This window comes from Mustela putorius, unplaced genomic scaffold (assembly GCF_011764305.1).
Source record: "Mustela putorius furo isolate JIRA1106 unplaced genomic scaffold, ASM1176430v1.1 tig00003896_pilon_pilon_pilon, whole genome shotgun sequence".
Taxonomy (NCBI): Eukaryota; Metazoa; Chordata; class Mammalia; order Carnivora; family Mustelidae; genus Mustela; species Mustela putorius.
The window spans coordinates 7455522-7476952 of NW_025422045.1; the positions used below are offsets into that span (position 1 = coordinate 7455522).

At 37.1% G+C, this 21431-nt stretch overlaps 1 protein-coding gene across 9 annotated transcripts in view; it reads right to left on the minus strand.

The window, feature by feature from the left end:
- HERC1 (HECT and RLD domain containing E3 ubiquitin protein ligase family member 1) overlaps positions 1-21431 on the minus strand; it is a 186960-nt gene that overhangs the window by 61112 nt on the left and 104417 nt on the right. For 7 of the 9 annotated variants that reach the window (XM_013059547.2, XM_013059545.2, XM_013059544.2 and 4 more), the window contains 11 exons: positions 19252-19467; positions 18489-18609; positions 18022-18259; positions 17673-17866; positions 13635-13790; positions 11406-11512; positions 10768-10878; positions 7584-7760; positions 3001-3240; positions 2553-2636; positions 121-641 (listed from right to left, as the gene is read on the minus strand). In XM_013059547.2, coding sequence (XP_012915001.1) covers positions 121-641; positions 2553-2636; positions 3001-3240; positions 7584-7760; positions 10768-10878; positions 11406-11512; positions 13635-13790; positions 17673-17866; positions 18022-18259; positions 18489-18609; positions 19252-19467 — 2165 coding nt within the window. The remainder of the gene's footprint in view (positions 1-120; positions 642-2552; positions 2637-3000; positions 3241-7583; positions 7761-10767; positions 10879-11405; positions 11513-13634; positions 13791-17672; positions 17867-18021; positions 18260-18488; positions 18610-19251; positions 19468-21431) is intronic. The other 2 variants (XM_045067489.1, XM_013059542.2) reach the window with 2 other exon arrangements.

A 21431-nucleotide genomic window follows, 5' to 3' on the forward strand; every position in this document is an offset into this window, starting at 1 on the left:
AAAAAATATTTGAATAATTGGCAGCTCACCTAAAATACATAGTTACTCACTGTCCATAGGCAATGGCCCATTTCACCATTAAATACTTGTTTGCTAAAAGTGTAACTCAACAGATCATACCTGATGGTAATTTCTGCTTCATCCCATTGGACCTTGGCAGACGTGCTGCCCTCTTTGACCACTCCCAGCAGCGTGGCATGGCGCCCAGTTTGCTTGTGAACACACCGACCTCCAACTCTAAGACCAGCATCAACTCCTCCTATCACTGCCAGCACAGGCCACACCTCTATGCAAAGGGTCCTCAGCTGCGGCTCTGAGAGGTCAGCAAGGCCATGTCTATTATGTTTACCTTTCTCTTCCTCTTTGCTCTCCTTCTCCTCTCTCATTTCATTTTCCTCTCGGCTTTGCACCGAGCGGCTTTTCTTTAGCTTCTGACCTGACTCTTTAATACATATCTTAATTTTATGCAGCCTTTCCATCATTTTTTTGTTAATGCAGTAAGTCCAACGGTCTGTTCGGTGAAGGATACGGATAAGCTGAATAGTGGCCTCCGCCAGCACTGCTGCTACTGGACTACAAATAGGGTCTCCTGGAAGTAAGTCTCGTGGTGTGCCACGCATTTGCATATCACAAATTTTCACCTAGAAGGAAAAATACCAGCAAATGTTTGATATTAATAGTTCTCCTAAACTATAAGTCACTATAAATTCTAGCACACGCAATCCCATTTGAACTCACGTTTGGTCTAATACATGTTTATTATACCACTGGCCGCTGATACGGAGTGAGCAAATATTAGAAATTTATTAAGTTAGCATGGTTCTCTCAAACAAGATACTCTGTCATTTAAACTTCCTCCTATAGCCTATATCAGAGCTATCGTGGCCACCCAGAATATGGGTTTAGACCAAGCTCTATGAGACTGATTCCATTTACTGCCCCCCGCCATAAAAGCCTATTCACTCTCAGCCTTAAGGCAAGTCCTGAGCCCATCTTATACTGCTCAATGGGCATGAAGATAAAAGAATAAGTCTAGATAATTGGGATATTTCCAATCTACACATTTCAAATAAGACCCTGTGGTTGAAAAAAGAGCAAGACTCTGGTTCAAATCTTAACTCTGCATAATCTTGGGAAATTATTTAATCTCACTAAACCTCAGCTCTTTCATCTGAAAAAAAATCGCAATATCTGTCTTTTATGATTATTTTAAAGATTAAATGAGACTATGTACATAAAGTGCTTATTACTACAGTGCCAGGTACACAGGTAAAGTGTTCAAAAAGATGTTAATTACCATTAATACTGTTTTTACCAGAGACTGTGAAACTTATCAGAAAAGGCTTCTGGGCAGAATAAATTGATTGATATATAGTCCAAGGCTGAATTAACTCCTTTAAGGTTCAGAGATGTTGGGGAGCAACAGGCCATCACTTTGAGTAGAACATGGCAGAGCCTACTCTGGGCTGCGAGAATGTCACTGGAGAAAGGGACGACTGCAGCTACTGGGTTGTCTATTCATTTCATCTCCAGTTTTGTTTATTACTTGCTCAAGAGGCAGTTTCCCTTTCTCACGAATGGCTAGCTTAAAATTATACCATCTTGGCAACTGTTTTTTTCTTGGCAATTTTTTTTTAAAGACTTTATCTATTTATTGGACAGACAGAGATCACAAGTAGGCAGAGAGGCAGGCAGAGAGAGAGGGAGGGGGAAACAGGGTCCCTGCTGAGCAGAGAGCCCGATGCAGGGCTCGATTCCAGGACACTGAGATCATGACCTGAGCAGAAGGAGCTTTAACCCACTGAGCCACTCAGGTCCCCTTTCTTGGCAATTCTTAAAACATATTTAAAACCATACAATAAAAGGTGACTTTGGTCATGGTTAGGACTGATCAAGTCCAGCACTTTCATTATAGAAATATGACAGTGTGAAAACTTTCTACTACAAAATAACTAGAAATTCTGGAGATGAGAGCTAGGCTATACTACATCCTCAAATGAAAGGACAGTAGAAAACAAATCCACCCATCAGCACATTTCTCTGTGGGAGACCACAGAGAAATCAGTCTCTGCCTGGGTGTTAGAAGAGGAGAACAAAAAAGTTTTTAGTGAGAGGGTATCTCTTTAATACTGTCCTCCTGAAGGTTTAGGGTTCAAATTTACACCATCTATAAGGTATAAGGACCCCCTCAGCTGAATGAACCTCAGGTTCCCCATCACAACTAGAACTCCTATTATTCAGCTAATGGTATCTGATTACATTCAAGATGATTTCTAGATCTCCTATATGCACAACTACCAGTGAACCATATTATGCCTAAACTGTTTCCTGCCAGATATCCAACAGTGCCTTAATGAAAAATAAAGGTACTTTCTAAAAGTAACCTATCTTTCCAGGAAAGCAAATTACCTGAGCAGGTAATTTGTAGAAATAGCAGGTAGCAGAAACAGCTTATTCTATTTATAAACTCTATCAGATCCTAACAATTACTAATAAAAAAAAAAAAACAAATATTATTTACACTTAAGTATAAAGGTATGAGATTTTATTACCTTTTCCCCTGGGTTGCTACTATAGAACATTACACATGGGTACAACTCTGCTGCATCCACATCTTCAAAAGCTAATTTGGGTTCCTATAGAGTAGCAGAAATGATAAAAAGAAATAAGAATTTTTTTTTTAATGTACAACATCCAATCACATTAAGATTCAAAGCTTTTATGAGACACAACACAATTTATAAGAACAAATCTCAAATAACACTGCTAACCAAGAAAATCCCACAAGTAACAAAATGATCCTGATTTGTTCATCTGCTTCAAAAATCTTAACTAGAATTTTATCATCTTTCTGTTGTTTGGTGAAAGAACCAAAAGGTAATAGAGTAAAAGCAGAGAAGAGTGGGTAATTTATAACCTGGGTAACCAGCACTTAAATAACTGAGTTGAGTATAAATAAAAACAAGAAAACATATATAGCTTGTGAATGAGTTTCAGTACCTCTCCATTTTTCCCAAAGGAAATGGTCCTGGCTTCCATGTCCAGCACACAAGTAATGAAATCTCCTTGAGTAAAGCTGGATAATGTCAGAGTCTGTTCTCCATTGTGATAAAGGTTACCACTGTAGGCCCGGTAGAGCCACATATCCGAGGTAGTACGGTGGTTAAAGTCATGTACTGGCCAGCGAGAAACTCCAACACATGTGCCTTCATTACCTCTGTTTTCCTTCACAATGTAAAACTAAAATAAAATGAAAGTGGTAATGATCACTAATATCAAAAAAACCTGTTTATATACTGTTAACTGCATGAACCAATACTAGGGAATATGCTCATAAACAACACTGATGCATTTATGGGAATATGGTAAATTTATTTCCAGCCTAAGTGAAAATAACATACAAATCAAAGTTTCATCATTTTATAACAATTTAGGCAGAAATTAAATTTTTACCTGTAGAACATTTAGAGTAACCTTTGAGTACTTATTTAAATAATTTTAGCTTATATTTCAATTATGAAGCTGTAGAGGTATGTCCAGTCCAGAAAATCATTAATGGAAAGCTTCAGTTCTTTACATTCAAATTTTCTAACTACTCTTTTATGCATATTTCCGTGCAGAGAAGAGTTAATATAGCAGGCCTGAAAGTGCCCCCTCCTTTTTTTCTTTGGACAGGGAGAGTAGGGTGGGGAGGGGCAGAGGGAAAGGTAGAGAAAGTTAGAGAAAGAATCTTAAGCAGGCTCCACACCCAGTATGGAACCCAACATGGGGCTTGATCTCACAACCCTATGATCATGACCTGAGCCAAAATCAAGAATCAGATGCTTAACCAACTGAGCTACCCAGGTGCCCTGAGGCTCCTACGTTTAAAAAGTCCTGCTTGTAACACTGGCTCTTGGATAGTCTCTGGGAATTCAACTGGTAAATAGTTTCCTACACTGATACAAAACTTTCCCTAAGTGATAAAGGTAGCTCATCAGGCATACAGTGTTTGAACAATGTGGTTTATGCTGAATCCTTGCTTTCCTCCTGGCAGTCTGGAATTTTGATACATGCGAGGCATAGCACACATTCATGATGAGCCCCCGGTAAAAATCTCAGGTGTGAAGTCTCTAATGGGCTTCCCTAACACACTCCACACATGCTGCTGTTCTTTGTTGCCAGGAAAGAGCATATTCCATGTGAGCCCTCATGGGACGGAGAGAACATAAAAAGCATGCACATGGATTCCTCCAGATTCCACCTTTGTCTTTTCCTCTTTTATCCAGCTTTGAGTCCTTAGTGGATGGTTACAGTAAATCTTAGTCGTAAGTACAACTATATGCTGAGTCCTAGGAGTTCTTTCACCAAATCTTTGAATATAGGGGTGATTTTGGGGACTCTTGACACAGTGGTGGCCAACAAGAAGAGTCATTAGAACTTACTCATTAAAATACAGTTATAGCAATATTTGGAGAAAAGAGAGAGAGAGGGAGAGAAGTAGGAAAAAACAAAACTCGGGAGTCTGGTGGCTATGGAGTTACATGTGTTATGAAACAGCAGGTGAATTACTGTCTGGAGATAAAATTACCTACAGAACTCAAAAAAGAGATCCAACTATAAAAGAGTTAGCTCACTGGCTCCCGTGACTCCTTTTGGCCTTGTTAAAGTGAGGGGAAAAAAAAAAAAAAAAAGGCAGTCAGGGTAAAATTTGTGATGTTCTCTCTTATGGGAGGGAAAATAATGGGCCCCTGTAAATGGGCTTTGGATAGGCCAAAGAATAAAAATTAATTTGTAATGCTGGCAAGGATGCGGAGAAAGGGGAACCCTCCTACACTGTTGGTGGGAATGCAAGCTGGTGCAGCCACTCTGGAAAACAGCATGGAGGTTCCTCAAAATGTTGAAAATAGAACTGCCCTATGACCCAGCAATTGCACTACTGGGTATTTACCCTAAAGATACAAACGTGGTGATCCAAAGGGGCACGTGTACCCGAATGTTTATAGCAGCAATGTCCACAATAGCCAAACTATGGAAAGAACCTAGATGTCCATCAACAGATGAATGGATCAAGAAGATGTGGTATATATACACAATGGAATACTATGCAGCCATCAAAAGAAATGAAATCTTGCCATTTGCAACAACATGGATGGAACTAGAGCGTATCATGCTTAGCGAAATAAGTCAAGCAGAGAAAGACAACTATCATATGATCTCCTTGATATGAGGAAGTGGTGATGCAACATGGGGGCTTAAGTGGGTAGAAGAAGAATCAATGAAACAAGATGGAATTGGGAGGGACACAAACCATAAGTGACTCTTAATCTCACAAAACAAACTGAGGGTTGCTGGGGGGAGGGGGTTGGGAGAAGAGGGTGGGATTATGGACATTGGGGAGGGTATGTGCTTTGGTGAGTGCTGTGAAGTGTGTAAAGCTGGTGATTCACAGACCTGTACCCCTGGGGATAAAATATATGTTTATAAAAAATAAAAAAATAAAAATAAAAAAAATTAAAAAAAATTAATTTGTAATTGTTTCTCCTCTGAGTGGGAGGGCAAAGAGTTCAGAAATAAAATAAGTTTCCATAACTGATGATTTTTTGATATGATTTTTGCTTAATGGAGCCTCAGAAAAAAGGGAGACAACATATGAAGAGTGATTAGATAATCTCCAGAGATTCACAGATATATTTTCAGAGTTTTAAAAAGTAGTTTTCAATTGCCATTGAGTTCATCAGTAAAATATGATGTCTGACTCTCAGAGGCTAATGCTTTTCTAACCTAAAGTGCATATTTCTGACTGGCTAAATTTGGACTTGAAGACTGACTAGGCCAAGAAGAGCCTTTTAGAAAAGCCTTGCTTGTTACCTGGACTTGAAACACAGCAGTTTGGTCTGACAATTTCTAGGCTTCAATGCTGCCAAAAAAAACTTGTTAGCTTTTTAGAATTCCAAATTTACAGATTTTTATTGCCTGGACCTGACTCTAAGCTGAAATGCAATACTGTCTGCCATGGGCTATTTCAACCCAACATGAGCTGTCCTCAATTCAAAAGCAGGAACTGGCCCAAAGAACAAAACTCAAATTCTGGGACTGTCACAGATTTAGGACTCCTCTGTGGGGCCACAAACTCTGAAAACATCATAGATTCTGGCTGGACTGTCTGGGTCACTTGCAGATGCCTTTAGGAAACGGCTTGTTCTTTGATGGAACCATCAAAATTTGAGCTGACTAGCTCTGTATTTCTGACACAGAAACTGATTTCACTACTCTAACTTGTGATTCCTGCTGAAAGCTGTAGTTGGAGGAAGACATACCACAGGGAGTACGACTTTGCCATCCACTCTTAATCGACTGGACCTTCGCCCTCTTCTTGGGGACATCACACTGGTGTTGGCTTATGTTCAGCTTTTTGGATTACTTGCAGTTTGCAGTAACAGACTGATAGTTTGACTCTATCATCTCATCTTTCTTTTGATATACACATGTTAGTAAAGCCTTTTATTAAAAGAAGTTCTTCCAGGAAGAGACTGATCTTTTCTAGGCTCCTCACTAGATAAATGATTAAGATAGAATTGAGGTTTTTAAACCTTTAGAAAAATTTTAGATTCTCAAAGGGAAAGGAGGTGTTTATGCTAAATGATATTGTTGTATAAAACAGTCTACGCACAATGAGCAACCCTTATCAGTTAGGGAAATTTTCTATTGGTGAAGGAAACTATTTACCAGTCTAGTTCCAAATTTCAGCCAGAGACCAACATTGCAAGCAGGCCTTTCTAAGGTACTGGCCCAAAGAACAAAACTCAAATTCTGGGACTGTTGCAGATTTAGGACTCCTCTGTGGGACCACAAACTCTGAAAACATCACAGATTCTGGCTGGACTGTCTGAGTCACTTGTGGATGCCCCTAGGAAAGGGCTTGTTCTTTGATGGAACCATCGAAATTGGAGCTAACTGGCTATAACTGCTGTATTAATTCCTTTTTGGCACAGTCCATCCCCTTGGCTCTTGGCCATAATCTCTTTACAGTAAAATTGTACAACAATATCTTTTAGTATAAACACCTCCTTTCCCTCTGGGAATCTAAAATTTGTGTGTATCAGGCAGAGGGTATGTGACCAGGACCCATATAAAAATCTTGGGCACTGAGTCTCTCATGGGCTTTCCTAAGCAGAAACATCACACAGACTACTATATTTTCATGGCTGAGTATGATCTCTGTGACCTCCTCATAAAAGGGATTATCATAATTTCTTCTGTTCAGTTAGAAAATTTTTGAAATAACTTGAGAAGAATTTATAGGAGAGTTACAAAAATAACTGAGTTCTTGTATACGTTCATTCAGTTCCATTTATGTTAACATCTTACATAATGATAAAACATTTACTACAGTGTATTTTTTTTTTTTAAATAGGCTCCACGCCCAACAGGGGGCTTGAACTCATGACCCTGAGAGCAAGAGTCAAATGCTTTACTGACTGAGACAACCAAGTGCCCCTACATATGATTTTTTAAAAGTTTTTGATACATTATTTTATAAGAACCTGGGGAAAAAAGGACCAAAAGACAAAATGTTAAAAACTACTTAGAATTCTCCATACCTTCCACTGATAGCATCCAGAAGTTACTCCAGTTGATGCCAATCCATACCCTTTACCTCCACTGCCGTGAGTTAAAATCTGTCCATTCTCCACTAGGCAACACTGAACTTTCTCTGGGTCAAATAAAACTTCTTGTATAGGAAGATTCTCATCTTCTTCCTCCAACTCTCCCTGCTTCTACCAAAAAGGAACCTTGGTCAGTACTTTGGAATAATCCAGATCTCAGTTAATACACATTCAAAGACTCCTTAGTTTGAGTCCACAGATATTTATTAATGTACCAGGTACTGTGCAGGCAATGGGAACATAATGATAAATACAGCATGGTCTCTGCATAAAGCTTACAGTCCAATTAGGGGCCAGAGAAATAAATAATACCACTTTTGTGAGAGAATAACAGAAGTTACATGACCAGTATAGCAGAAACATAAAGGTGTAAGTGTCTAAACATGCACAGGAAGGATAAGGAAAGTATTCAAAAGAGGATGACTTCTGAGCTGAGTTATAAATAATAAGAAGGCATTCAGCAGCTGATCAAAGAAAAGAAAGGCATTTAGGGCAGTATGTACAGCATTGTGCCAAGGCATGGAGGTACAACAGAGTTCAGTGATTTATAGTAATTGCAAGCATAGGGAATGTATGGAGGATGAGACTGGCAGAAAAGGAGGATAGAAAGAGAAAAAGGAACAAAATCACGGAAGGCCCTGAATGCCATTTAAAGTTTGAACATAGACAATAGGGAATGCTTACACAAATTTATATAGAGGACCTCTAATCAGATCAGTGTTTTATAAACATTGTTTTACCAGGGGTATACGGGATAAAGGCTGAGAGATCAACTGGATGATTACTGCAAGAGTTCAGGTAAAAAACAGTGAGGACTTCAATTTATTATTCGTTCATGAGTATTTATTAAGCATCTACTATGTACCAGACACTCTACCAGGTCCTAAATGTTCAACAGTATATGAGATATATAACGTCTCTGCTCTCACAGAACTTTTTCTTTTTTAAGAATTTTATTTATTTATTTGACAGACAGAGATCAGAAGTAGGCAGAGAGAGGGGGAGAAGCAGGCTCCCTGCTAAGCAGAGAGCCCGATGTGGGGATCAATCCCAGGACCCTGAGATCATGACCTGAGCTGAAGGCAGAGGCTTAACCCACTGGGCCACCCAGGTGTCCCCAGAACTTTTATATATGTATATATAAACATTTATATATAAATATATAAAGTATATATATATATTATATATTTATAAAAACATATATAATAATAATAAAAACATATATATGTAGATAGAACTATCCAGAAATTTTATTTTAGAAGGTAGAAACAGAAAATACATTAACAAAAAAAAAAATCAGGTATGTGCTATGTCCAAATTAAAGCAAATGATGTAACAGAGTATGTGACAACTAACTCTAGATTAAGGATCAGGAAAGGGCACTCTGAAGAAGTCATTAATTAAGTTAAAACCTGAATACTAAGAAGTTGATGTCTGAAAAACCTATCTGAAGGGAAGTCTTCTGGGTAGAAATTGGCATGAAAGAAGTAAGAAACTCAGTGTGCTCAAGAAACAGGAAGAAGGCAAGTTGTTCTAAGCATAGTGAGCAAAGCGGAGACCAAGTAGTTCTAGACTTTATCCCCCAAATGATGAGAAACCATTGGAGGGTTTTAAGCATGGGACCAACATGATATGATTTACAATTTAAAAGATCACTCTGAATCCCACTCAGAGAAAGGACTACAGGGAATTAACACTGAAAAAAGAAAGACCATTTAGGAGACTTTTGCATAGTCCACACCAGAGATGACAGTGGCTTGGAACGGGCTGATGGCAGAGGAACTGAGAAGGTGGCAAATTCAAGTTCTATTTTACAGAAGAAACAACAGGACTTGGAGATTGTATGAATGTAGAAAATGGGGGATGGAAAGTGGTGATAGAGAAGAATCCATGATGACTCCTAGGCTTTTTAGTCAAGTCACTAATGAGGAAGATAGTAAAGCTGGGGAAGGAACAGGATGTGATAACTAAAAATGCTATTAAATAGGAGATGCCTACTAGACATGTGGTAAGGCAAGTAGAAGGCGAGTATGTAAGTCTAGAATTCCAGGAAAATGTTAGAAATGGAATTAAAAATTTGGGAAGCAACAGTATATGGGTCTGGGTAAGGTTTTGTTGGGTAAAGGAAAGAGAACGGGGATGATGGTTGAAAAATGAAGAGGTCTTGGAACCAAGCCTTGCAATATTCCAACACTTAAACAGAAGAGGAAGAACCAATATCAGAAAATGAGAAAAAACCATTGTACTGAGATAGAAGAAAAACCACACAAAGTGTGGACTCATGAAAACCAAGGGAAAGATTAAAGTAGCTACATAAATGAATTTAAGAATGATTTAGGAATTAAAATCAATGAGGCCTACTGACTACATAGATGGGGTGACATTAGGAGAGTCAGAATTCCCAAGAATACAGGTTTGGAATGCTATGTGAATGGTGGTGCCACCAATTAAAAAATGGGAGAAAAGTAAAAAAGTTTGATGGGGAGACACCTGGATTGGCATTTAAGTTTAGAAGGCACTGCATATAGGTAAAATGGTTTCAGGTATATTCCAAAATACTGGAAAATGTAAGACTAGAACTCTTAAAAGCAACAGAGTTTGGGATGGAGGGAAGGAAAACGTGGCACCAAAGAAGAAATGCCTCTAGAGGAAACCAAGGATTGGCAGAGGAATGGAGATGTAGGAGAAGCCAGTATTTTGAAAACAACAGAAGGCTAGTGTTTCCTGAGATCAAGTAAGATATGGACAAAAAACTGCTACATTTAGCAATTAGCGCTTACTTTTGTCATTTAATTTCAGTGCTCTGATGGAAGATCAACAATCCAATTGAAGAAATAATGCGAACTAAGGAGTGGTTTATAAATATGTATATAATTACTCTTCTGAGAAGCTTAGCAATGAAGGACAAGTGAGAAGATGGGTAAAAAAAGGACTTAGGGGAGGGCAGGAAAGATAAATGTTTATAAGCTCAGAAGACGGAACCAGTGGAGAAGGAGACGGTGCAGAGAGAATATGGAATAACTGATAGAACGAAGTCCCTCAGAGCAGGAGTCCAGAGACAGAAGACAGGACAGTTACTTGTGCTGTCTAAAAATACCTTTTTGGAAGAATCACTTACCTGTGACTTTATTTCTTGTTCTTTTTCCTTTATCTGAATAGCATGTTTGGCCTGAGCAATGGGTGTCTCCCACATACAGTCTGAGAGAAGGGAAAAGAGGCGTTCAACAACCTATTTATTGAAGGAAAAAGAATGATATAATTTGTAAAAGGTGATTTTAAGTAATTTTAGAAAAAATAAGTCATGTAACTGTAATATTAAGTCAAATGTGAAATTTGATTATACTAATGTCCAAGCTACTCTGGGTGGTTGTAACTTAAACATCCTTTTTTAGGAAGACCATTAACCCCTTCCTAGTGGGTTCCATCACCCTCATGTCTCCTCATTATATGGACCTCTGGTAAGGCCACACAACCTCACACACTTCTCTCTCTCTAGAGCCCAATCCTACTAAGAAATTCCACAGATTTTCTTTTCCTTCTGACCTTCCAAATATTCACTATATCCCTACTCCTCACACCCATAAGCTTAATTTCTTTCTCCTTGCTTGGAAATGAAATAATAAAGCAATCTCAGAAGCTGAAGTTTGGCTACTGAATAAATGACACATTTACCACTGGAGAGACTGCAATTCAGATTTTGGGTGAATTATGTTACAGAGGTGAAAATATCTTCTAATAGCTTTAAAGAATAGGAACCTGAGCCATTTGATCATCTTCTACACCAGATTCACAAGCTGGTAACACAGCCTCAAGGACGTGAAGTGCAAGGAGCCTCGTTCTTAGGTTACCAACTAGAGGAATACCTGGGAGGGGGAAAAAAAACATATTCTTATTATCAGCGTGACTTACATTCAAAATGTAAATGAACCTCTTGAATAAAAATATCTGAGGCTCCTAAGCATTTATGGTTGGAATGGACTACACTTCAACCTATTATCACAAGAATTTTGGACTCATCCCATTCCCAATGTACATGACTATTCATGTTTATATCTCAAGTTTTTATGCATATATAAGATTTATTTATTAGAGAGAGAGGGAGAGAGAGAGAGAGGTGGCACGTGCATCAAGGGGCAAAGAGAGAAGGAAAGGAAGAGTCTTAAGCAGACTCAGTGTGGAGCCCAACAGGGGGGCTCAACCTCACAACCCTGAGATCATGACCTGAGCCAAAACCAAGAATGGGACACTTAACCAACTGTGCCATCCAATCCCCCCCTTATTTTTTTTAAGATTTATTTTTTTAGAGTAAGAGAGACAGAGCACCCGTGGGTGGGGGTGGGGGAGTTATGTATATATATAAAGGGAGTAGCACTATAGTAACTACTGTGCCAGGTACTATGTTATACATTTCATACACATTAACTCTGTTGATCTTCACAAACCCCCATTTTACTGATAAGGTAAACAAGGCTGAGAGAAGTGAAATACGGGGACCACAGCTCAGCAGAGGTAGAACTTAAAACAGGTCTGTTAATCTCCAAAGCTCAGGCTTATCATACCCTTTCTTGGCTTCTTCTCCATCCATGCCCTGACTGCCTCCCAGAAATTGTTAGGATTAATGGGAAGTAGGCGGTTTGTACTTTTCTAAAGTAAGTAAAGGTAGAGGCAGAATAATGAAGGTTTTTTAAAAATACCTTCTACCACAACAAAACCACCCTTAAAAATAAATGACTATCTCCATTTTTTTCTTCATGCTCTAAGACGTTAATCAATAAAAGCCTCACCTTATTAAATGAGGGGGGGAAGCTGTTCTAAATTATACTAGTTAAGAATAACTAGCAAAGTATATTGAGAATGCATACATATAAAATAACATGTACCACATAAGATTAAATGATGTTTAAGCACATTTAAGAAAGACCAGGGTTTGATGAAAAAATTCTGGAAATGGAACATATGGATGGTTGAGTAACACTATGAATGTACTGAATATCATTTAACTATATGCTTAAATAGTTAAAACTGTAAATTTTTATATCTTATTTTATCACTGTAAATTTTATGTGTATTTTACCATAATTTAAAAAAAGACTAGGAAAGGAAGGACAATAATCTATGCAAGCAGACTAGATGTTTAGGCTAAGAACTGGGAAGTAAGTTTATTACACAGAACTTTCATAGACAGCACACAATCAGAAATTATAATCAAGACAACAGAAATCATATTATGAGTGAACAAATGAGATCTGCATTTTGATAATCAAGAAGTGATGTCAAAACCTGTGCCAAATTATCATTTTAAATAGGATATTCTCTGCTTATTTTTATTATGATAATCCAAGCAAATAGCATCAAGTTCTTTAGGTTAAATCCATAATCTAGTCTGCTGCTACCTTCTATTAAAATGGATGAATGGATAAAGAAGATATAGTTCATTTATATAATGGAGTATTACGCCTCCATCAGAAAGGATGAATACCCAATTTTTGTATCAACATGGATGGGACTGGAGGAGATTATGCTGAGTGAAGTAAGTGAAATAAGTCAAGCAGAGAGAGTCAATTATCATATGGTTTCACTTACTTGTGGAGCATAAAGAATAACATGGAGGACATTGGGAGATGGAGGGAAGTGAGTTGGGGGAAATTGGAAGGGGAGACAAACCATGAGAGACTGTGGACTCTGAGAAACAAACTAAGGGTTTTGAGCCTGGTGGTGGGTATAAAGGAGGGCATGAACTGCATGGAGCACTGTGTGGTGCACAATGAATTTTGGAACACTGAAAAAAAATTAAATTAAATTTTTAAAAAATTCCTGTCAATTTTTACTTCTGAAATTACATTTTTCTTTTGATCAAGTAAGTATTCAGAAAATAAAAGTTGTGAAATCAAGGTTAATTATTCAATGTTGCTCAAGTCCGGCACTCTCTGAATAAAACACATGTAATGTATAAAAATACTCTAATACAAGGTAAAGGTCATATACCTGAAGAACACTTCTGAGATGCTATATTTAGAAGCACTTCTGTCCATTTTGGGGAAGCCATTTTTGATTGAATTGCTTTTGAAGATACAACTCTGCGAAGAAAAACTAAAAAATCCCCCAGGTGCAGTTCGGCTGCATGTTGTTTCCTAAGAGCAGCTGAAGAGGGAAGAGACAAGATTACATTACAACCAAAAATCAACAGAAAAATGTCTTATATCAAGTAACTTACATTAAATGCAGGAAGCCCAAACTTAACTTAAAATTTAAGTTGTCAAAAAAAAAAAAAAATTTAAGTTGTCAATTAGCTGCTGAATTTTTATTTATTTTATTTTTTTAAGATTTTATTTATCTATTTGTCAGAGAGCAGGAGAGAGAGAGAGTAAGAGAAAGCACAAGCAGGGGGAGCAGCAGAGGGAGGGGGAGAACCAGGCTCCCCATTGAGCAGGGAGCCCTGACAGAGGTCTTAATCCCAGGACACTGGGATGACGACCTCAGCTGAAGGCAGACGCTAAACCAACTGAGACACTCAGGCATCCTGCTGTTGAATTTTTAAAACTTAAAGGACAGAATGAGGAAAGGTCAGAAAATAATGCCAAGCTTAAAACATTTCTTACATTTGTGTACAATAGTGAGGTTGCTAGAACAAAGTATGTGTATTTGGTTTTGCACATTTTTTAAAACTGTTATTCTGAAAAACAACAGTTCTCTATGCAAGTCTAGAGTTTTACCAACTAGAATCTGAAGGAACTTGTCTGTGAACCCCCTTAAAGTTGCATGAAAATTGTGTACCTGATTAGTAAAAGTTCACAACTTGGATCACATTTTCAAAAAGTCCATGATCTCTCCCAGCCCAATCAAATTAAGAATCACATCTCTAAAAAATACTTTGTGCTTTCAGATTCTACAAAGAAACAAATCTCTAGGCCTGAGTCTGATCTGACTGAGCACTAACTCCATATATATAAACAGCTTTCATACAAACGTGCCCTAACCAATCTTCCCAGTTTTTCCAGCAGCATTAGTACCAGATTCTCTCTCGTATACCCTCCCAGTTTCCCTCCACCCTGTGCATTTTGAGGCCAGGGAACTATCTGCTTTTCCTGTAATGCACCATGTTCTATCATCATCCAGCACCTCTCATACCCTCTCAGGAGTCAAGGGGAAGAAGATGCCAGTGAGGCAGTTGCCCAGAATGTCAATCTCTAAGGGGCACAAAAACATAAAAAATCCTAACTACCTGAGGAAGGTATACATTCCTTTCAGGGAGATCCTGGCATGTCAAATTAAGAAACGCACAAGACAAAGCACTTTAGAGGAAGACCCTCGCACCATGGGCTACACTTAGATGACCAGAATCTATCTCCACAGACATCTCGTCATTGCTGGAGGACTTCTGTTCTGTGAAGATGGGTGTAGATGTCTAGGACAGAACTAGAACGCTGGCAACAATTGGAGACCACTGTACTCCTTTGCTACACTTTCTCTACCTTGTACTCTAACTCTTCTTTGCTTAAAAGCTAAGAAGCAAATATTTTTATATCACTTTGAAGAATATAAAATTATTAGCCTTCCCTAAATACCCACATATCACTCCAACCTGTTTGTATACATTCCTCCAAAATCCAGTTTAAAAAGCTACCTCTTCAATGTGAACTTCTCTCTGGGTAGAGATCTTCTCTCTACCCAGCTACCTCTTCGATGTGAACTTCTCTCTGGGGAGAGATCCTTGGGAAAACCTCTTCAATGAGCCCTCCATTCTACACCCCAACCTCACTCCTAGCAAGTACCTCTGTAACAAGACACTAAATTAATTAAATTAACTGAAGTCTGGAGACCTTCAATTATATAATTATAATTATATAATTATATATAATTATATTATATTTATTTATATATAATTATATGTATTCATAATATATTTAAATATATATATTTGTATATTTAAAATCTATTTGTATATTTATTATTTAAAATCTATTTATATATAAATATTTAAATATATATTTTTATATATTTAAAACATATTTATATATTTATATATTTATTGTTTTAAATTTATTGTTTTAAATATATAAATATATTAAAAATCTATTTATATATTATATTAAATGAATATATTACAATATATTATAATTATATGTAATTATATATGTTTTTTAAAGCTATGATCAGATAGTCATAGCAATGAAATATGGCTTTACATATAATTATATGTAATTATAATATATTGTAATATATTAAATATATAAATATATTTAAAGTATATATAAAGTATAAATAGTATATATAAAGTATATTTATATATTTATTTAATATATTTATATATATATACAGATGTTTGTATTATATATTATATAATTGTATATTAATTATAATAATTATATAATATAAAGCTGGGTGATATACCATGGTGATTCAGTTTGTTTCAGTATCAATACCATGTTTGAAATGAAAGGTACACCTTATTTTGGTAAAGTATTTTAGATGGTTTGTGGGGTTATTAAAAGGTGGCCACTATGTGTGACCAGAATCAGTCTCCCTCCCAGCCATCCCCACGAATAGAGAGAGGACAGCAGCATTCTCTCCAGGATGACCTGAGAGGAATGGGTGTGGGTTCAGCCTGCTGTTACACCTGCCAAGATTCATTCACAGAAGAACTCTTTCTTTCTTTCTTTCTTTTTTTCAAAGATTTTATTTATTTATTTGACAGAAAGAGATCACAAGTAGGCAGAGAGAGAGGAGGAAGCGGCCCACTGAGCAAAGAGCCCGATGCCCAATGGGATCACGACCCGAGCGGAAGACAGAGGCCCCAAACCACTGAGCCACCCAGGCGCTCTGAACTCTTTCTTTCTTTACTGGATATGGAAGGGCTCAGTTTTCCTGGAGACCTAAAGGTTGAGAAGTAACACTATTATGTCCTCCTTGCTGTCCATATGTATGGTATTCAGCAGAGAATGGTGAGAAACTATTACCTTAACCACCTTGTATTCCTCGCTGGATCTCAGGAAAAACAGGAGGTGGCATTAAAAGCTTATGTTTATTTTACCCCTTGTGAGCCTCTCTCTGTGAAGAGGGAAAAGGAATCTGCCACAGTTGTAGCCTCTGAAACCAAAAACTGGTCCTTAATCAGACTCGGACATCCTCTTAGACTCTGACTTAAGAAATTTAGCTCTTTCTTCTGAGACTCTTATATTACACTGTTACTATTTGTTGGCATGTCTGCCTCTCTAGAAGATTCCCGAGAGCAGAGACAATGTTTTATCATTTTTGTATCCACAGGATATTTCCTCTATCCACAATATTATTTTAATATTAATTCATCTAATTTTATTATTATTAAAAGATTTTAACAGAGAGGATTTTAAGGGCTCCCAGAGTTTATTTTGATAGTAAGACATGGTAGTTTTGTAAAAACATTTAAAATAAATGACCAATTTTAAACTTTTATTCCTTAATTATGTAGCAGACAAAGGTAGCATTTCTGCTGTTTTACAATGTTCACTATAGTTTTTTAAAGCTATGATCAGATAGTCATATTATAGCGATGAAATATATAACATTTAAAAATAACAAGTGACCAGGAAATATAACAGCCTAGCAGAAGTTCAGCTACTCTAATTCTAACCTACTTCCCAAATATGAAAACCTTGGTCCTGGGGGAACACTTAAGCCAAGACTATGATTAAAGATACACTATGAAGATCAAATGCTAAGAAAACATAACCTGGGAGAATCAGTCACCTGGAACCTCTACACTCCAGACCCAGGACAGCCAAAGAGAAGTTGAATCTAAAGAGGAAGCAGTATGGTCACTGCATCAAGGTTAATAGACTCTAAGGAGAAAAGGTTTGGTCAGAAGCTCATTTAAATCATACATATTTGGAGAGAAAAGGGGTTTATAAATGAATGAATAAAAATTCCTTCAAAAAAATTCCTTCACATCTCACAACAGAAAGAAGTCTAGATTCTAATGATATTTACACAAAAAGGACTCAATAAATGCTTGTGAATGATGACACAGAAAAGAGTTTATGATACCTCTGAAGTCCTTCTTTTCAGTTTCTCCACTGGATTCAACTTTTTTTCCTTCTTCTTCACCCTCTTCTCCTTCCCCTTCTCCAAAAGAGGCCATAAGTAGTACACCAGCTTGGGATAACAAATTCTTCAACTGACTACAAAGTAGGTCCAACAAGGACTGAACTACTTTGGGGCTCAGTTTATCAGCATAAGTCCTACATGAAGTAACAGGAAAAGAACAGTGGTAATAACACAGCTGGGCAATTGTTTGTGCTCGAACATATAAAGGAGATTGGGGGAACTGGAAACTACTAAAATGTGAAAAGACTAGTCCTATATAGCTCCCACCAAGACATCTAATAATGCTCACCCTGTAGTGATGGCCAGAATCTGGAGCAATCTTGTACTAGCCACTTTTAAAGCTGTGCTAAGCTGGGAAACACCCGTCTTTGGCAACAATTGCAGAGGCTGTCCCAGCATGGTGTCTGTGCCACATAACTGCGACAATACATTCAGCAGACCGGTGGAAATTGCCAAAGAAACATCCACTGGTTGATAGTGAACACTCAGGGCAAAAACTGTAACCAACAGGAGACGTTGCTGGGCTTCTAGAAAAGACAGAAAGACAACAGAGAATTTTCTTTGAAGTAAGCAAAGCATTTACTAAAATAATCATATTCCAAAATATAAATAGTAATGTGGAACACTATTACATTTTCAAATATTTATTCTCCACCTGTAAATTGACCTACTAATGTTAAAACAAGATACAGAATACCTAAAGTACCTAGCATCAAACATAACTTGCATCTTATATTTGCCAGACCAGTTACTCACCAATGTGATGCTTGTTTGCTTGCAGAGCTCTCTCTAGGGTAGCAGACAATTGTTGATAAATCTTATGCACGGCCACCTGGATTTCAATCTGAATATTTCTTTTAGCTGCTCTGATCCCATCCTGAATTATATATAAAAATTTACTTTTTCTATTAGTAATAACACCTACCCAAATAAAAATAATAGCATTTTATCCCACTCTATGATAAAGCCCTATGGTGATTTTTAATTATTCCACATATTTCAGTATATAAAAGTTTTATAATAAGCTTGTATTTAAATGCTTGACAATTCTTGATTCTATATAATCTTTCTCCTTTCCCACAAAGCAATATTCTTCTCAAATATGGAAGACATAGAGACAACACTTAAGAAAATTTTTTGAAGCCATCAGAGAAACCAGGTAAAGTGATCAAGTGTAAATATAAATTCTTGAAATCCATCCTCGCAAACACTAATTCCTATCCCAAATTAGAGCTATCTCTACCCAATATGACTAAGGGTTAAGAAAACTGAGCCAGCAAAGAATCTACAAGAACAACAGTAAAAATGGCCCACCTGATCCCAAATATACAACTATTACTACTCAGGAAACTAAAACAATTAGGTATCTTTAAGAATCATTTAAAAATCTTTATACTTTTAAACCTCAGTATTAAACACCAGAACATTTAGCATTATTAAATTGATTTTGTTAAAAAAATATATATGTAATCTGAATGTCTGCAAGGTGTCATCCTCACACAACAGATCCATCACCCACCTGATAGTGATGCAATCGGCCACTCTCTCCTTTGGCTCCTGCATGTCCCACAGTGCCTAAACCAAAACACCCTGCTAAAAACTGTAGCCTCACAGACGTGAGCAGTGTGGATGACTGGAAGCCTGAGCTTGACCTGCTTCCTGCCAGAGAGACGCTACCTTTTTCCTCCATCCCAGACAACAGAACGAGGATCTGGTGAAGTGCTTCTAAACGAAGCTTGAGAAAAGTAAAATAAATATATTTTAGAGTCCTTCACTGAACTGAAACATAAAGGAATTCCAACACAGATAATATATTACTTAGCACACAGAAAGCTCTGACAGTTCTTAGAAAGCCATTTATTAAACATTTATTTTATTATTAAGACTTTTTAAAATCAAACTATTTCTAAAATTCTACTAAGCATACTTCAGTATAAGAGGCTACACAGGACAATGGGGAAAATAAATTTGGGTATAAGAGACCTAATTTCAAGCCAGACTCTTTACTCTGTTGACCTTGGAAAAGTCACTTAACTTCCTGAATCTGTTTCTTCATGTGTCAAAAGAGGCTAACACTGGGGCACCTGGGTGTCAGTAGTTAACCATCTGCCTTCAGTTCAGGTCATGATCCCAGAGTCCTGGAATTGAGTCCTGGAATTGAGAAGGCTCCCTGATCAGTGGGGAGCCTACTTCTCCCTCTCCCAGTCCCCCAGCTTGTGTTCCCTCTCTCACTGTCTCTGTCATATAAATAAAATCTTTATTAAAAAAAAAAGAGATTAATACTGTAGTACTTTAACCTACTCACATAGCTATTTTGATGCTCATGAGAATAAATATGTGAAGGTTTCAAAACCGTAAGGTGCTATGATTATTGCTCCTTTCACTTATAATAAAGTAGTGCAGAATGAATACTGTTTAATTCGAGAATTAGAAAAAGTATTTCTGCAAGGTTTCTCTGGGATTCTCCTGAACACTGGGCTCTATATTCCCTAGGAAGACAATACCCACAACTCTGGCCAATCAGCCTACTCCTTTTTTATAATAAAATTTTTATTTTAAAATAAGTGTACACCTAATAATGTACAGAAGAGTTGAAAGATGGTACATATGTATACCTGTATCCTGTATGCCATCCCCTACCTTTTGCTAATGTTATCATCTTAGGTAACTATGGTACACTTATTAAAACTATTAAATGAACACTGGTACAACACTATAATTAAGCCATGGACTTTATTTGGATTTCACCAGTTTTCCCATAATGTCCCTCTTCTGTTCCAAGATCTAATGCCAGAAAGCTTGTTGCATTTAACTGTCATGTTTCCTCAGTCTCCTTTAGTCTGTGACAGTTTTCATCTTTCTTTTGGAGGAGCTGTTCATGTATTTTATAGAATATCCCTCAGTTTGGATTTGCCCAATGTTTTCTCATGACTGGACTAGAGTTATGGATTTGGGGGAAAATACCAAAAGTCCTTCAGAGATGCATGGTAGCACCATAATTTATTACCGATGATGTTACTCTTGATCACTTGGCTAACATTATGTCTGCCAGGTTTCCACAATGTAAAATTAATTCATTTTTTTCCCCTTTTTATACTCTGTAAGCCGTGAGCTCCTAAGTCCAGCTTACCCAGAGAAAAAGGAGGAATTAAGCTTTACCTCCTAGAAGGAAGGGTATTAAAGAATTTGTGTACAAGGGTGTCTGGGTGGCTCAGGTCATGATCTCAGGGTCCTGGGATGGAACCCCATATCTGGCTCCCTGCTCAGCAGGAAGTCTACTTCTCCCTCTCCCTTTGCCCTTCCCGCATGCTCATGTCCGCCCACTCTCAAATAAATAAAATCTTAAAAAAAAAAAAAAAAGGAATTTGTATATATGTTAAAACCAGAATAATTAATAAATATTTTGAGGGAGATACTTTGAGGTTATGAAGACATCTTATGTCTCCTTGAAGTTTTGCTCACTAATTTTAGCATTCATCATTATTACTTAAGGGTTCTAATCTAGCCCTTTTTATTTATTTATATTTTTCAAAATAATTTAATAACAAATATGCCATTTATTTCTGTAAAATAGTAAAAGAAAAGATGCTTAACTTTATATTAATATACTGGAGATACGTTTCATTTCCTAGTACACGTTTAGATTATTTATCAAACATTGCTAAAATAGAGAAAAGCTCTTACAAACTACAAAAGTAA